This window comes from Vanellus vanellus (genome assembly GCF_965231255.1).
Source record: "Vanellus vanellus genome assembly, chromosome: 4".
NCBI classification, from domain to species: Eukaryota; Metazoa; Chordata; class Aves; order Charadriiformes; family Charadriidae; genus Vanellus; species Vanellus vanellus.
In genome coordinates, this window is record NC_138909.1 from 73,964,479 (window position 1) to 73,980,508 (window position 16,030).

The following is a 16,030-nucleotide window of genomic DNA, read 5'->3' on the forward strand; positions in this document are numbered from 1 at the left end:
AAATTGAAGAAGTCTTTTTTTCCTGGCGATTTGGAAACTCTGATATAGTGAATTTTAATGAATAATAAATTTCAATTAATGAGATGAGTGCAAAAGTTTAATCAGTGCAGGCATCTCTGGCATTCTCCTTTGATGACAAAAATCAAGTCCATTCTTGCTGTCTCTGGTGTTTGTTCTGTAACAAGGGTTTTTTTCAACTGTTTCTTCAGTGATGGCCAAAGAAAGCAAGCGGTTGATTGGCATAACTGACATATCTCTGACATAGGAGAATGCAAGTTGTGGTGTTGCACTATTGCCTTTTTTTACGGGATAAGAGTCTGTATTTGCTTGATAGAGCGGTGACTTCAGATGGGAGGGTCCTGACATCCATCTCCAGTGGCCCACTGATGGTGGGCAGCTGTAGGTGGCTGGCGAGACCTGGGCGCTCTGCCCACGTCTCCATCTGTGGAAGAGTGTACGGTAAGTGGAAGCATCTGCTGGAGGCTATCAGCAGCAAAGCAGCGTTGTCACCCTCAGTGTTGTGATTGCTGTGTTCAATCCTGGTCGAGTTCACTAGGTAAAACTCCCCCTTTCTCCTTGGCTGAAGGCTTAAGTGTGTTGGAGACCCTTTGGTGGGCATTGTTTCTGTAATCATAACCGTGTCGCTCAGACCCCCAGGCTTGAGCTTCTGGTGCAGAAAGATGGCATCCATGAAACGGGGAGCTGTGCAGGCGTACTCAGACGCGCACCAGCTCTGCTACGATAGCACAGGGAGTGTTTATGTCCAGCCCTTCTCCAAACAATGAGGGGCTTTATAGCCTTACGGCTTTTTTTTTTTTTTTTTTTTTGGTTGTCTGTAGACGTTGCTGGCGGGTGAGAACACAGCACGCCTTCTGCACTGGCTTCCTCCTGTCTCTTGGGTACTGCTGAATGCCGGGGGGGGATTTTTATGTGAGCCTTTATATCTGAAGAGAGCAAACACGGTCCTTTGTTCTCTTCTGTAGAACATGAGGAAAACATTATTGTTAAAGTATGAATGGCTGAAAAGCATGGAGTTTTCCTAAGTTTCATATAATTTACCTAAAAGACAACTACAAAGCCTGTGTCAGAGGCAGGAAGAGAGTCTGGAAGGCCTTATCTGATATGTGTTGCATTCACGGATTGAAAGTGAGTCTTCCTGCATAAATGCCCTAGTGGGAAGTTCAGTGGAGTCTCTTGAATGAGGAAAATTTGAAGAAAGGATGAAGAAAACAGAAAAACAAACAGTAGAGGGAACAGAGGAAGAGCTGAAGAACTTTGTGGAGATAAGAGGCACATAATCCTCAAATATACTTGACTGTTGACAAAAGACACCCTGAAGCAGAAGAGGGGTACAGCTAGCCCACGACTGCTAGTAACCACCTACCTCTTGGGTGACAAACTTGTCCATGGTCTTGGCTCCAGCCACCTCTGTGAACCTTCACTGTGGGCAGAGGTTGTGGTGCTTTCGGGGGCGTGCGTGCTGAAGTCCTTGAGCTGTACCTGTCCTTCCTAGGTTGTCCGTCAGGGGCTTTTCAGGGACCTGTCAGACAGTTCCTCATGTCCGCTGTCCTAATTTGTAATTAAAAGTTGCAGTTAATGCTAGGCTGCGGTTCTTCAGTGGCTGATCATCACAGTGTTTTAGGTTCCAGAGTGCAACGTTTTAATGGAATCATGGAATCATCATGGAATAAATCATCTCATTGACAGTTCAACATCGTTCAAGTTTCTTCATGCAAGTTGCTATGCTCTAACAAGTATTATCTAACTTTAAGTGTAATTTGAAGGGAGATTGAAGCAGAAATGTGCTTGTTGTAAAGGAACAACTGTGTAATATGTTAAAGAAATTTTAATACCTCTCGGAGGCTTGAAATTTTATTGGAAAGTTAATGACTGTTGATTTTTATCCCCCTTTGGAAGCTCTGAAGCTAATGAAAAGTAACGCACTTTTAAATTGTTTTCCAGTTCATAAAACTCTTCCTGTCATCACCTTATCCAAAAGCTACGAGCTTCTCAAAGAAGGGGAAGAGTTTGAAGTTACATGCATAATCACGGATGTGGATAGCAGTGTAAAAGCTCGTTGGATTTATCACAAAAGTGGGGTGAGTTCCTTTAATTGTATCATATATGTGTAGTACACAAACTCTCTGTAGATATTCTCATGCTTGTCTTGGATGCCTGACGCTGGATGGGTTTGGATTTGCTGCATTTCCAAAGGTTCCGCATCCCACAGACTGGTGAGGGGCCCGGAACAGCTGTCCCGTGCCCGTGCCGATGACTGGGAGGAAAAGCATCCGCACGGGCTTCTCTTCCCAAACAGAAATTAAAGTTAGGCTCGTCAATGTGAAGTTTAGGTGACCTCTGTTGGGCTGCCTAAATACGGAAGCACGGAGTGCCTACACATCACATTGCAATCAATGGGAGCTGCAAATATCAACACATGGACTGCAAATTACATATTCTAGTCGTTATCATTAACAGTAAAATACCTGCTAATTAGCATGGGATTGTATGTGACAGGAATAGTAGTAAGCATTCGCAGGAATGATTAATTCATTTAAATTACATGGTGTGCCTCACTAACAGGGAAAGTTCAGAAAAATGAAACAGTCAACTGGCTTCTGTCTGTAGTGATAGATGAAGTTACTGCCTGGCATCACCAAATTAAATTATTGGCTAAGTGCTCCAGGAGAGTTCGTTACCGGCAGTGCAGCTATTCTGCAGACGAGGGGCAGAGAGATCCCCTCCCCTGGTCAGCCAGTGTGCGGCCAGCTCTGCCTTTGAAATGAGCAGCAGGCACTGGGTTGTTCTTAAGGATGCTTCTTGGTGTTCTGCGTATACCCTGAAATGTAAATGAATTAAAAGCCCTTGTGACGACCTGTTAGTAACTCCTGCTGTATAAGCTCCCGTGCTAATTGGCTGGTCTTTTACTGCTAATTGTAGTGACCAGAATACGTAATTTGCACTCCGCGTGTTTATGGAAAAGAGGCTTCTGTGATGCTGTGGTGTTTGGATAAATCACATGTCCTCGGGCAGAAAAGCGAACGGGAGGCCCATTCCCTGGGGCAGGGTATGCCACACTTAGCTAATCCAGCGGCTCTGGCAGAGCGGCTCCCACTAAGTGCTCGCCACTCCAGAAATCCCGCCTCGCAGCTCCAAGGGTTGAGGGGGTCTAAATGACATGAAGGCGGCATGGGACACGCAGATGGGGCTTTTGGTCCTGTGCCAAGGTCAACTACAAGTCTTTCATCTGAGAACTTAATTTCTTCTGTCATTCCCACCCTTTTCTTTGTGTCAGTGTGATGAAATCAGGGTCTTGCCTTAAGTTTTTGTGCTTTATCACTTTCCATTTTATGAGTGAAAGCCACAAGGAAAATATTTTTGACCAAATAAGTTTGACCTTTCTGTCCCTTCTGGTAAATAGCATGGGATGCTATCTTTTAAATATTGACTATCAAATTAAATTTCGCACTGAAACGGAATACATAAAATTCATGTTTATATAGATGCAGAATTGCATTTTGTCCCGATTAGGTCCAAGGAAAAAAAACAAAAACAAACCACTTTGCTTGTGTGACTGAAGTTATCACCACTTTTGAAAATTAGGAGACTTGTTATAAGCAAGCACATCCGTACAAACCAAACTGCTATTTGTCATTAGTATGTTTCAGGAGGAACCAAAATATATCTAGAACCTCTAGGCACCTCCAAGAATTGAAATCATTCTACTAGAAAATCATAACAAGTCCAGGTCTGCATTTGGATTAATCAGTGTAAATTTATCAGTCTTTGCAGCCACACCGAGCATTCTCACAGAAATTAAAGTCAACACCTCAAAGCATTTATTTTTTATTTAGTTCCAGCGCGCATACATAGGCATAGAGTCATGATATACCCAATGCTTTGGATTGCTGTAGGTGACCCTGCTCTGGCGGGGGGGTTGGACTAGATGATCTCCAGAAGTCCCTTCCAACCCTGACCATTCTGTGATTCTGTGAGAGAAAATGAGGTTTCCAGTTGCCTGTAAGATTAATAAGTCTGGATTGTTATGGATCGAGCAGCAGAGTGTGGGTTCCGGAGCAAGGATGCCGTGTAAAGGTGCCATGACCAGGTCTCTCTGCAGTATGGCTGCAATGAAGAGATGCCACGGCCTCGGGGCGTAGAGCCGACCCGGTTTAAAATGAAGCTTTAGCACCTTAAATTTTCTCTTGTCATTCATTGGGAAGCATTGCAACCATTAGAGAGTTCAGTGATTTTTAGGCACCACTTGAGTTGTGAACCACACTTCAGAGTTGCAGTGACTTTTTACTATAGCTGCAGCTTCTGAGCTTTAGGAGAGTCAAGACCCAGTGTTCATTTTGCATCAAGCCCTACAGCTTGAAGCTTTGTTAGTGCATATAAAACCTGCTGTCGGTTCCTCACCTTCATCAGCATTAGAAATTTAGCCAGGGTGAACCGGGTGTGATGGGCACAACACCCCTTTCTCAATATGATCGAAATATTTGAAGAAATTAGAGCTTCAGCTTTGTGGCTTGGGCTGGTCTCTCCCATTTGGCTCTCTCGGAGCAGGTGAACACACGCACACACATGTGTTCTTGCCTTACAGTGGAGCTTGAGGAGGAAAAGAATAAGGAATAAGAGGAGGGGATAGGACTTTAGGGAGGACATTATCTCCCAAAGACCGCTGATCACACACTTGTTTTGCATGGAGAGATTCTAGTGACAGGTTTGTCGTGCTGGCTTATTATTCCGGTTTAAAGTTATGAATATTAATATAGCAAAGTTATAATTACTTCTATTTTTAATTTATCTAGGAAAGATGCTGCATACACAGTGTTTTAGATGTTAATTGTTTTTTACCGACAGATTGTTACAAGCAAAAGCAGAAATTTGGGTGATTATGGATACGAAAGGAAATTAACATTGAACATCCGTTCAGTGGGAGTTAATGATTCTGGAGAATTCACATGCCAAGCAGAAAACCCTTTCGGAAAAACCAATGCCACAGTAACCTTGAAAGCACTAGGTAACTAATTCTTGTAGAAACCTTAACATTTCCAAAAGTGGGAGGTGGAAAGTGAGAACACTGGGGAGCCTTCCCTTCCGTGTCTCTCCTTCCCCTCAAACCCCAGTGAGTAAAGTTGCTTTATTAAAAGGTTATTGCTGACTGGTACCATATGGGATGGCTGAGGAAGTGTTGTGGTGTGTGTATGACTACTTTAATTTCTATAAGCGTTTGCATGTTATTGGAATGTGATGTTAGAACAACCATCCAACGGTGTTTCCATCTCTCTGGTTTGTCTCATCCTTCCTGGTTTAATTTTAAATTTAATCCAGTCTTAATGAAGCAAGTAATTTACCTTGGCCTGGTACTATCCCTACGCTTAAGTAATTTGGCAGCACAAAGCGCAAAGCGTATCTTTAATACCTGCCTTCCAAGCACGGGAAATTTTGCTGACATCGGAGTGTCAATGTTTTTCACATAGAAGCTTTATATGTACCTCTATTTAAAATAATGCCATAAGGAACATTGCACTGTGCATAGGCAGCCTGAAATTGTTCCGGAGTTCATCCCCGTGATAAATCCACTATCCATCACTTCCACAGGTTTTGGATCGTGTCCCTTAACAGTCAGTGAACTCCCTCCCTCCTCTTGTTTAATAACAGACTCGTTTAGAATCTGCTATGTATTAACTTGGGTGACACACAGTGCCTTTTGAATTTTAAAGCTGCCCAAACCTGCTAATTTGATAAATTAAGGACACGTTGGTATAGTTAATAAGATCATTCTGAAGACGTCTGCGTAGTTGGCTACAACCGTTTCAGTTCCCCACCACTCAAGGGTGTAGTAACTGCGGGCAGTGTAGCCTTGGATCCTTTTGCCTTTTCAGATCTGTTTTTCTGTTGCACGGCTACTCCTGCATCACTGCTTGTTTTGCTTTCCCCATAACTTGAAGAAAGCAGAAGTGTGTGACCTACGTGGGTCAGATCTTCAGCAGAGCGGCAGAGGTTTGAGTGCCCTTGACCTTGCTCAGCCGTTTGAGGGGGTAGGGCTCATAACGACGGGGCTTGTTTTCCTCATTTTTTTTTACCAGGGAGACTAAATTCATATGTAAAAGAGTGAAACAGTGTGAAGTAGGAAAGAAAATCTTTTACCCAAGGGGAACAATATGAAAGCTTTTATTGTAAGAGGAGGGAAGTTCTTAACTAAAGAAATTCTTAGGACTACTATGTATGCAAATGTGGCTTTAAAAAGGATTGACTCTGGAAGGTCTGGGGACTAAAATAAAGCATGGCATTAGAAAAAGTAGAAAATAACGTAACAAGTTTGCATTTAGTAAAGTGCAAAGTTTGTATTTAATAAAAAATACCCGAGAAAAGCTGGAATCTTCTCTTTTCAAGATACTTTTCTCTTCCCAGCCTCTCAAATTCGACTTAAAATAAAAAAAAAACCCAAACCTTCTGTCTCCTGGATGCCTTTCACCATTCATTTTCAAACTGATTATATTTATCTGAACTGTGCCGGCTTCAGAGTCCTGGGAAGTGGTATATGGGAAGTACTGGAGAGATCCTGGGATTGTATCAATTTCTAAATAGCTGTGGCTTTAACATTAGCCAAAAGGTTTACAAGAAATAATGGGTATTTTTGGTAAATTTCCCAATTACTTTTTTTAACAGTTGATTTATCTAATCATAAACAGTTTCTAGAACTGTTTCGGGGACTGGTAGCACAATCATAAAATTTTATTTGCAGGCTCTTGGGTCAGATTTTGAATTCGGGGTGCATAGGGGATCCTGTGTTTATACAGAAAATAGAAAAAAAAAAAGCTCTGCGAAGGAACTAAAAATCTTCAGTTTCCAGATTTAAAACCTTTTTCTCATTTCTAATGATGGAGAGCATTTTAGAGCGTACCTGCCTGCTGTGAGTTTACTTCATCCGTTCGTCTCTGAAGCAGCTGTCAAGTGCTCTGGCAGCTCCATATGCTTCCAGCAAGCCCCGCTGGCTTCGGTTTTCCCGAGCTCAGGTGCCCAGCTGGCCACAGCAGTTTGATTACTAGAAAGCGGGAAGAAGCAGGGATCTGAGATTGACTTTTGGTCTAAATTCAAGCTCTCTCGGTAAATGTGTTTCATTGTAATTGCAGTCTGCCTGTCAAACTGATAATTCCCATATGAGTTTTTGGAATAGGACTGAAAAATTTGTCTTTTCAAAGTGAATAATCCTGAAGCTGATGAGTTTATTAATGAAATTAAAACCATTGCAGTAAGGATGCTGCTCCACATGGTATTTTGGAACGGAACTGCACAATGATAAATGGTATCTGCCAAATAAAAGATTAAAACCCAGCAGTAGATGAACAGAAATGCTTTAGTTTAAGACAATTGGTATCCAGGCCTGTGGACTTAGCACATTTTTCTCTAATTACAGTTTTTAATAGCTTCATTTGTAATGTCGTTCTTAATTACACTTGACAAAGAAACCTTAAATATTCTAGTATATTGCCATAAATGATCGATTTATCTTGCTTTTTTCTTAGCGTTTCTTTTGTACCATACATTTTTTGGATTTTTTGGAAAAATGTAAATACTTGAGCAGAAGCAAGCACGTGCTTGCATTTTTCCAAAAGCAAATAGAGGCTATTCATCACTAAAAGATGGAATTATTTCTGCTAAGGCACTCAAGGCTGCTCTAAGTCCTGTGCCTCATTGCTATATATAGCTAGTGGCCTTGGGTTTCGGCAGGTGAGGGTTCAAGTTCTGCTTTGTAGATAAGGTTTCCTGTTTCACAGCTGGATGTTTGATCACTGGATCTCGAAGTAGTCTAAGTGTGGTTAGAGTCCTGACAGTCTTCTAAATGGCCCTGAAATTGTTTTTCTTCTCCTCTTATGGCCATCAGCTAAAGGATTTGTCCGTTTGTTTGCAACAATGAATACCACAATAGATATAAATGCAGGACAAAATGGAAATTTAACAGTTGAATATGAGGCATATCCGAAGCCGAGGGAAGAAGTCTGGATGTACATGAACGAAACATTACAGAATTCATCAGACCATTACGTCAAGTTCAAGACTGTGGGCAATAACAGGTAATATGAATGATTGTAAGTGCTATCGATTTCACTTTGGAACAGCAAACTAGAGTCTGCTCTGGAAGGGTGAAAGTGGAGAGACGGTGAGAAAATTGTGATTATAAAAGATCTCGTAGTCCACATGGCTTACCACAGTAACTGGTGCAAAGTCTGCTGACCCAGATTTGGAATAGCATTGAGCTAATCACACCGTCTGAGGACCGGTGGGCCACAAACTCACTACTCGCCTACAAGATGCCAGTCCTGCCCAATACGCAAAAATAAGAAGGTACAGCTGTTTGTGTGCAGAGGCGCCCTCCCCCACCACAGCAGAGCCCAGTGCCCTGGACAAAAGCTTACGCTTTTGTTTCTGCTGTGCACTGTTCTCTCCCGAGCCCTGGTCCTCCAAAAATCCAGTGTAGCACCTAGCACGTGTGGCCTGGGTTGTGTACCTGGGTTCCCCCCTCATCGAGAAAAGGAGGAGGTGGTGGTGCGTGTGCGGGGTCCGAGCCTGGTGCTGGGCTGTGATGTGAGCACACAGCCGGGTGTTAGAAGTGGCACAGCTTCTGGATGCTGTAGCGCAAAGGCAGTCATAACGCAAGATAAGAGTGTCGGCGTGGACAGTGTCTGCAGAAGAAGACGCTGCGCAAATAATTCACTCCTTAGCTTTCGTACAGCAATTGCCTGTTCACCGCAAGTTGTGAGCATCAGTAATGCTTAATTTTTTTCTTTACAGTTACACAAGTGAACTTCACCTTACTCGATTAAAAGGAACAGAAGGAGGCATTTACACATTTTTTGTGTCCAATTCTGATGCCAGCTCCTCTGTAACATTTAATGTCTATGTGAAAAGTAAGTAAAGTGAACAGTCTGAAATATTTCATTATCGCAGTCATTGTATTTTATACAACATAATGTATGCACAAGATGTCACAGTGTGGTTCAGCATATGAGAGGCTTTCTGAAGTGAAGCGCATGCTGGAAAACTATTCAAATGTCAAGATATAAAAGTGCAGAGTACTTACACAAATCCACCTACTATCCAGCATGACCTTACATTCTAGCAAACGTATTCCAGAGGTTACCAGAGAGCAGCTAGGTAGTTTATGCAGGAAAAAAAAAAGTAACACCTGGAAACGTGATTGCAAAAATAAGCATGTACCATAAATCTTTGATAATTTAAGGTGGAGCAGGATATACAGGGATTATCGCTTGCATTTTTGGCAGCTAAGTTAAGCTATTAATTGTCGTTCATTTATTTGGGTTGGATGCAGAGTTTGAAAGCTCGTCAGGAGAATTATTCACTTGTGCCCTTTGGCATATAAATACTTCTGTATAATAATATAGATCACCATTGTTTTAGAGAAATCTGCGTAGCTTTACAAACACATGTGCTGTCATTTCTGGGACCCGGTTGTTAAAAAAGAGCATTGGTTTCGGTTCCAAATAGCGTTCTTCAAGGCAAAAGCTAAACTTCAAAATTAGTTCAGTGAAACCTTCAGGAAACCCTGTCCTTCTTAGCAGAGCCATCCTGTTAGAGAATTTAATGCTCTCAGCAGACAAATATTGGCAGATACTAAAGGCCAAGCTTAAGGAAAATTAAACCAGGAGGGGACTGCAGGCAGAATGGAGAAACTAAGGCGAAGGAGACAGTGAAGCCTTCAAGCCCAGCAGGAGAAACTGTATAGAAAGTGAGTGAATGTGCTGCAAGTGCAGGTCTGTGTTGCTGCTGTGCTTCAGCAGCAATGTGTGTCCTTCTCTGGGCATAGGCTAATGCAGAGGACTGTTGAGACTTCCACAAATACACAAAATCCTAGATATTAACTCCTGAATTCTTCTTGTTTATCACTGAAGGTCAACATTTGTAGCATCACTATTAGCAATGCCATAGTTTGGTTCTAGAAATGTCACTTGGGCCCCTTTCAGAACGTGGCATTTCTTCCTTCCTCTGTGAAGGCTGTCATTTATATTCTTGTGCCTTTTCCATTTCCTAGCTGTGATTTCTGAGATGAGGGCACTGGTGACCTCAGATGTCATTTGCCACCCTGGATAAGTGTGGATTACAGTCATGAGGGGTAATTCTACTATTTTACAGATTAGTGGAGCAAACTGTTGAGCCAGAAGTTTAATTACTGGGAAGGAGTGGGAGAAATTGCAGGTTGCCCATGGAGCTGTCAGTTCAGATGAGGCTGGATGGTGTTTGCTGACTTGCAGCACCATAAGTGTGCACGGAGCCAAGGGGCTGTTCCTGGGCCTCCCAGCTCTCCCAGCCTCTGCTGGGCACAGTAACTTAAAAAAAACCCACCGCGGTTTTGTCATCATAAGGTGTCAGTTCTCAGTGCAGAGCTCTGTGTTGCCGCTTTTGAGGGATCTACTACTTGATAAAAGCTGCGAAGCCCTGGGGTCGCAGTTAGGAAACCAGACTAGGAGCAGTAGAGTGGAGCAGTATGGCCAAGGCAGGAGGGAGAGTGGATGACTTAGTTTTCTGAATGGCTTGTCTGTGCCACCAGCAGCATTCAAGCCTTCTCCTCTCTTGATTCAACTCCTGGCCTGGGAAGTACTAAGATCAGCCTTGGGATGCAATGAGGACATTTAAGGCATCTCAGTAGAGCCCAGGTTATCATGCACTGTGGCCCTGGGTGGACCGCAGACATCGCTGAAGCAGATGGATTCGACGCACTTGACTCAAAAAGAGTTTCTTTTGGCATTTTGACTAAGCTCCTGCAAATATTTTTTTTCATTTTGAAAGGAAAAGGTGAAATGGATTGATCCTTCTAGGGGGTTGTTTTTAAGAAAAATAACCTCACGTTTTCGGTGGCTTGTAAGATGGTCATCATTTAGGTGTGAAACGCAAACTGCACGACAACGTACCATATTCTTTGGCACTGTGTGGGTGGGTCAGATCCTGATCTAATAGTGTGTCCTGACGTGGCATTGTTATCATCAGAGGTTTCGCATAAATTCCTGGGATGTAGCTCGTGATGTTTACACCTCTGGCTTGGGCGAGTAATCAGCAGAAAGTAATCAAACAGGTAAAACAGGATTCATAATCAGGAGAGTGTCTTCACATAAACAAGAATTGATGCTGAAGCATTTGCTGAAAGCCGTGAAAAACCCTGTGCAGAAATGCTTGCCTTGGATTTAAACACATTTAGCAATTGCATATGCTAATCTGAAACAATACTAAATTGCTTTAAAAAAAAAAAAAAAGTAGTCAGTCATAGTAAATGTGACATAAAGTAAGGAAGGAGCTCTGAAATTAGGAGCCAAAAAGAAAATTACAACTTGACAAGCAGCATGCTGAACTGAGTTACAATTAAGAAATTGTAGAAATCTCCAGAGTGTCAAGGTACGGTGTGTCTAGCAATTAGTGGAGGAATCTTCCAACTAGCATCTGAGTTTAGTGCAAAATAATATCTGGGCTTAATTATAGTCAACAAAATATTACCTGTGCAGTTGGGGCTTACGCTGCAAAGAGAAAACTGGTCACGGTATTATAGAACACGTGAAGCCTAGTGCAGGGATTTCTCTCTCGCTGGAATATGCAGGGAACAATTGAGGAGTCACCGTGATATTATAAAAAGATTTGTTCCAATCCGGAAAATGTGGCTTCAGGAGGAAAGCTCTCTCTCTTTGACTGCAATGAGACAATACCTATTAAATGTTACTTTTTAGACCTTTACTTTGTTAATGATGAAGGAAACGAAATCGGCATTAGAAAGCAATTAAATGCACAAGAGCATTGAGTTAAAATAGGAGTGACCTTTTAGAAATCCTCTTTGCTACATGCCAAATCAACATTAATAAAAGCTGAAAAGCAGTTAATAAATTTAGTGAAATTAGAAGTTTAAGACATCTAATGACTGAGTATGGAAGGCAATATGTATATATGCCAAGTAATGTAATGAAACATTAAATATTTAAAGGGTTAAAGCTGAAACAGTAAGCAAAGTCTAGTCATTAGGAGCCTGTCTGATACCAGGGGTAATTAGGCAGTGAAAGTCATAAAATCTAGCAGAATAAAATCTCTTTTAAAAAGAAGATGCTCAGTGACAGGTTGGCATCTGTTTGCCAAAGCCAGTCCATCTTTGCTCCAGCATCCCCTGGAGCACCTATGCTGGTGGGTGAGGAAGAAGCTCCGGCTGCCAGAAAGGGGTGCAGGTGCTGAGACACGCAGCCCGGGGTGATGCTGGCAGCCGCTGCATCCGTCCCCTTGGGTACGGAGCTTTTTTGGGGGGGGGGCTTTCGGCTGTCGCAAGTCAAACGCATCCCTTAATTTCTCTGAGCCAGGGAGGCTTGGGAGCGCTCTGTGCTGGTGGGGGGAGGCTGATCACGCTAATCGCCACATCAAAGAGCTTCACCAGGGGACGTCAGGAGTAGAGCCGCTCTCAGGTGGGCTCTTCTCAGCCGCCTGCTGCAGCTCAGCTCCCCGTGGCACCGGGGCTGGACCACTCTGCCCCGACTGCCGGCGACGTTCAGCCCTGCGCGGCTTCTCGTCACCCTCCGCTGCTGCAGGCTGAGAGCATGGGCATGTGCTTTTGTTGCACAGGGAGAAAAACCTGGTTAATGTGGGCATTTTCATTTCCCTCACTCAAAGTGTTAGATGCAGCCCAAATCTGGCGCAATATTTTTTCTGGGACTTAATGTTCATTTTCCTCTTATATTTGACTTTTCATTTCTTGAATTACATTGCGTTGTAATGTTGCCTAGAACATAGCATATACCTAAACAAATTGCTTGCACGTGGGTAGTAGATTAGCTAATTACAATTTCACAATCCCTGTTGGTAGGGGTTTAGGAAATGTGGATTACGTGTATTCCATAAGCACCGATGGGATGAGATGGGTGAGTGAGATGCTGTGCGCTCTCAAAAAGTTCCTCACGGAATGAGTAATGCTGAAAATCCGTCCCAACATTTTGCAACAATGTTTGGTCCTTGGTGGTTTGCATAAAACACAACATGCGGATTTAGAAATGAAAGAACATTCGGTTCCTGTAACATGAGTCATGAGGAGATGCTATGTGATTGAGAATATACGTGTGCTTTATTGCCTCTAATTTAATCAGCAAGTAGAATATTCATTAAAAACTTGACACCGTGCAGTCTTTGCACGTGGATTTTATCTGAAATAAGTTGGCGTTTCCCCAGTGTAGTCTATACAGCTTCACAACTTTCTAGAGTACTAGAAGTTCATCTCACATTGCTGTAAAGTTGTGTTAACCGATAATGGAGTCTTAACTTGTACCTGTCAGGTGAGCAACATCATTGCAATACAGTCTGGGGTTTTTCCATTATCTTTTTTTTGGCTGATTTTGCAAGGAAGCCACGGTAGTAATGGAAATAAGGCCTCTAATTGAAGTTTCTCCAAGAAAAACATCTTGCTAATATTTGTCAGAACTGGGTTGGCGGTGCCCTTGGCTGAAGCCTGCGACGTCAGACTAATGACTGTGATGTCCATCTGATCACTCTGGTTTCCCACCATACTCGAAACAGCAGCTCCTGAACCGAGCACAGGACCAGCTCGGGTGCAGGACGTGGCGGGAGGCATCGGCTGGCCAGATTGCTTTCTATACTACCATAGCAATCATGAATTATCGTTTGGAGAGCTAATATGTTCAGCGCAATATTTGCTTCCTCTGTGTGCAATGTTTCCTACAGGCATCCATTCAGCGGGGCGTTTCGGTAGGGCTGTCTTAGAGGGATGCGTGTCCTCTGCGGGGACTCTCTCTGCACTGGTTGCCTTGCACTGTAGTTCCTTTTCTGGTTGCGGTGGTAATATTTAATACAGAGGGTAGATGTAAGAGAGATGTGGTTTGACAGATTTAGTGCGCTTCTAACTGTGAAGAAACTGTCCTTTTTACAGGCGGGTAAAGTCATGCTGTGCAGGAACAGGAACCGCGCTGTTTTTCCAAGCACACACTTCTTCTCTGGGTTGTTTAAGCTCTGGGCTTTGCTGGTTTGGGATCTTTCATCAAACCAAATACTCAGTGGAAGTAAGGTATTTTTCTGAAATCCAGCCCGAGCGTACCAATGTAGAACTGATATTTTCGCAGTGCTCGCAGGACACCAGTTCAGACCCGGACACCCTTGAACATCCAAAGCTCTGTTCACCTGAGTAATTCTACAGACGATGATGCACACAAGTTGCTGGGGTGAAGAGCAAATAGCAGTGCAAATTCTGTGGTCCCCTAATGTGTGATTCTTGGATTTGTTTATTGCAGCAAAACCGGAGATTCTCACTCTGGATATGCTCAGCAGTGGTATTCTCCAGTGTGTAGCAGCTGGATTCCCAGCCCCTACCATATACTGGTATTTTTGCCCAGGAACCGAGCAGAGGTGAGTTAAGTAAACCAGAGTCTCCAAAGGTTATTCTAAGTAGCAACGCACCCAACTTATAATTAAAAAGTAAGAACATAAAATGACTCGGTAACAGTTGTGTTCAAACGTTGCATCACTGTTTTCATCATTTTCGGCATTGCATTACTTGCAGTGGTTTGAGGCGAAAGCAGGGGTACGTTTCAGTATTCCCCTTTGCATCCTCTCCTTGAAAGGGGAATAACCAACATTTTCTGCTGCAGAAAAGTAAAAGCCAAAGTTTCTCCCTGCTGCAAGCTAGCTAAGGTTTGTATCAGTTTGGCCCCAAATGACACACGTTCGGTATGCAATTTCACAGAATGACAATCACAGAATCACTTGTGAATATGGCTGTTATCTTTTGGTTTATTATGCAATGATATAATTTTTCAAGACATAAAGTAATTAGATTTCTATTCACTTGAAGCATATGACAAGTAAACAAGTTATGAATAAAACCGGATGTCTGGTTACCACATTTCTAAAAAGATTGTAGAGTTTCGCTGTGAAGTGAGCATTTGTGAAGCACGTTTTAAGGTTTTGGCTAACTTCCACCGTGGTTGTAGATCTCGTACTAGAAAGTCATGGGTCTTCCACCCGCCTAATTTGGTTTATGCCTAAAATAATTGTTATTTCCCTAATTTTTTTAAATAGCACTTTTTTAATCTTAACTGTATGCTCATGTAGCAAGTATGTGACATATGAAGGAGAGGCAGCATCTTGAGAGAAGAGAACTGGCTATTTTCTGGCTGCGTATAAGCTTGATGGTGGTGTATGTGCATCATGGGGGTTTTTTTTTGTGCTGTGATAAAACGATGCTTGGGGAAAGTTTTCAAGAGTAGGTAATAGACCACAACTCCACAACTGCTCGAAGCTGAGGTTGGAGATGCAGGTTGAATGGTACAAAACCCCTAGCGGACTTACAGACCTGTAGGTATCTCTAGCCAAAAGCAAACGCAAAGACCTCACGGTGCCCGGTTGGGTCAGTCTTGGTGTATGTATCCATTTCACCCACTACATACAAGACAATGAGGCATCGTGAGTAGGCTGAGTTTCGAGGATAAGAGTTTCAGCTGAACCCCTTTATAGAGCAGTGTTGTTTAGTTGTCTGACGGTCTGGCAGTGACTGGCTGCCTCAACAGCAGGACCTGTCATCCATTCCAGGTAGTAATCCATGGCGGGTAACTGTCAGTGTTGTTTCTCCCAGGTGTTTTGATTCACCGACAATATCCCCCATGGATGTCAAAATCAGTTACGCAAATTCATCGGTGCCGTCGTTTGAACGAATCCTGGTTGAAAGCACCATTAACGCCAGCATGTTCAGGAGCACCGGCACCGTGTGCTGCGAGGCCTCCAGCAACGGGGACAGGAGCTCTGCTTTCTTCAACTTTGCTATTAAAGGTAACAGCTGGAGTGAATGAGACCAGAAAACGTGGGTGCCATTCAGCTCTTTCCGCAAGAGCATCTTAAGTGGTTTACCTTTGCCATAAGAAAGTTTATGGTACTGTGGCTGAGTGTATAATGTATTATGCTACGTGTTCTGCCTGTCAAAGCGTTGCTTTAATTTTTCAGTGAATATTGTGGTACCATCTTTTTACGGCGCCAGATCTGC

At 43.0% G+C, this 16,030-nt stretch overlaps 1 protein-coding gene across 1 annotated transcript in view; it reads left to right on the forward strand.

The window, feature by feature from the left end:
* The window catches only part of KIT (KIT proto-oncogene, receptor tyrosine kinase), a gene marked incomplete at both ends in the record, with an annotated part of 54,192 nt that overhangs the window by 23,858 nt on the left and 14,304 nt on the right, over nt 1-16,030 (forward strand). The window contains 6 exons of the mRNA XM_082482171.1: nt 1,963-2,099; nt 4,864-5,023; nt 7,892-8,081; nt 8,800-8,915; nt 14,286-14,400; nt 15,626-15,819. Coding sequence (XP_082338297.1) covers nt 1,963-2,099; nt 4,864-5,023; nt 7,892-8,081; nt 8,800-8,915; nt 14,286-14,400; nt 15,626-15,819 — 912 coding nt within the window. The remainder of the gene's footprint in view (nt 1-1,962; nt 2,100-4,863; nt 5,024-7,891; nt 8,082-8,799; nt 8,916-14,285; nt 14,401-15,625; nt 15,820-16,030) is intronic.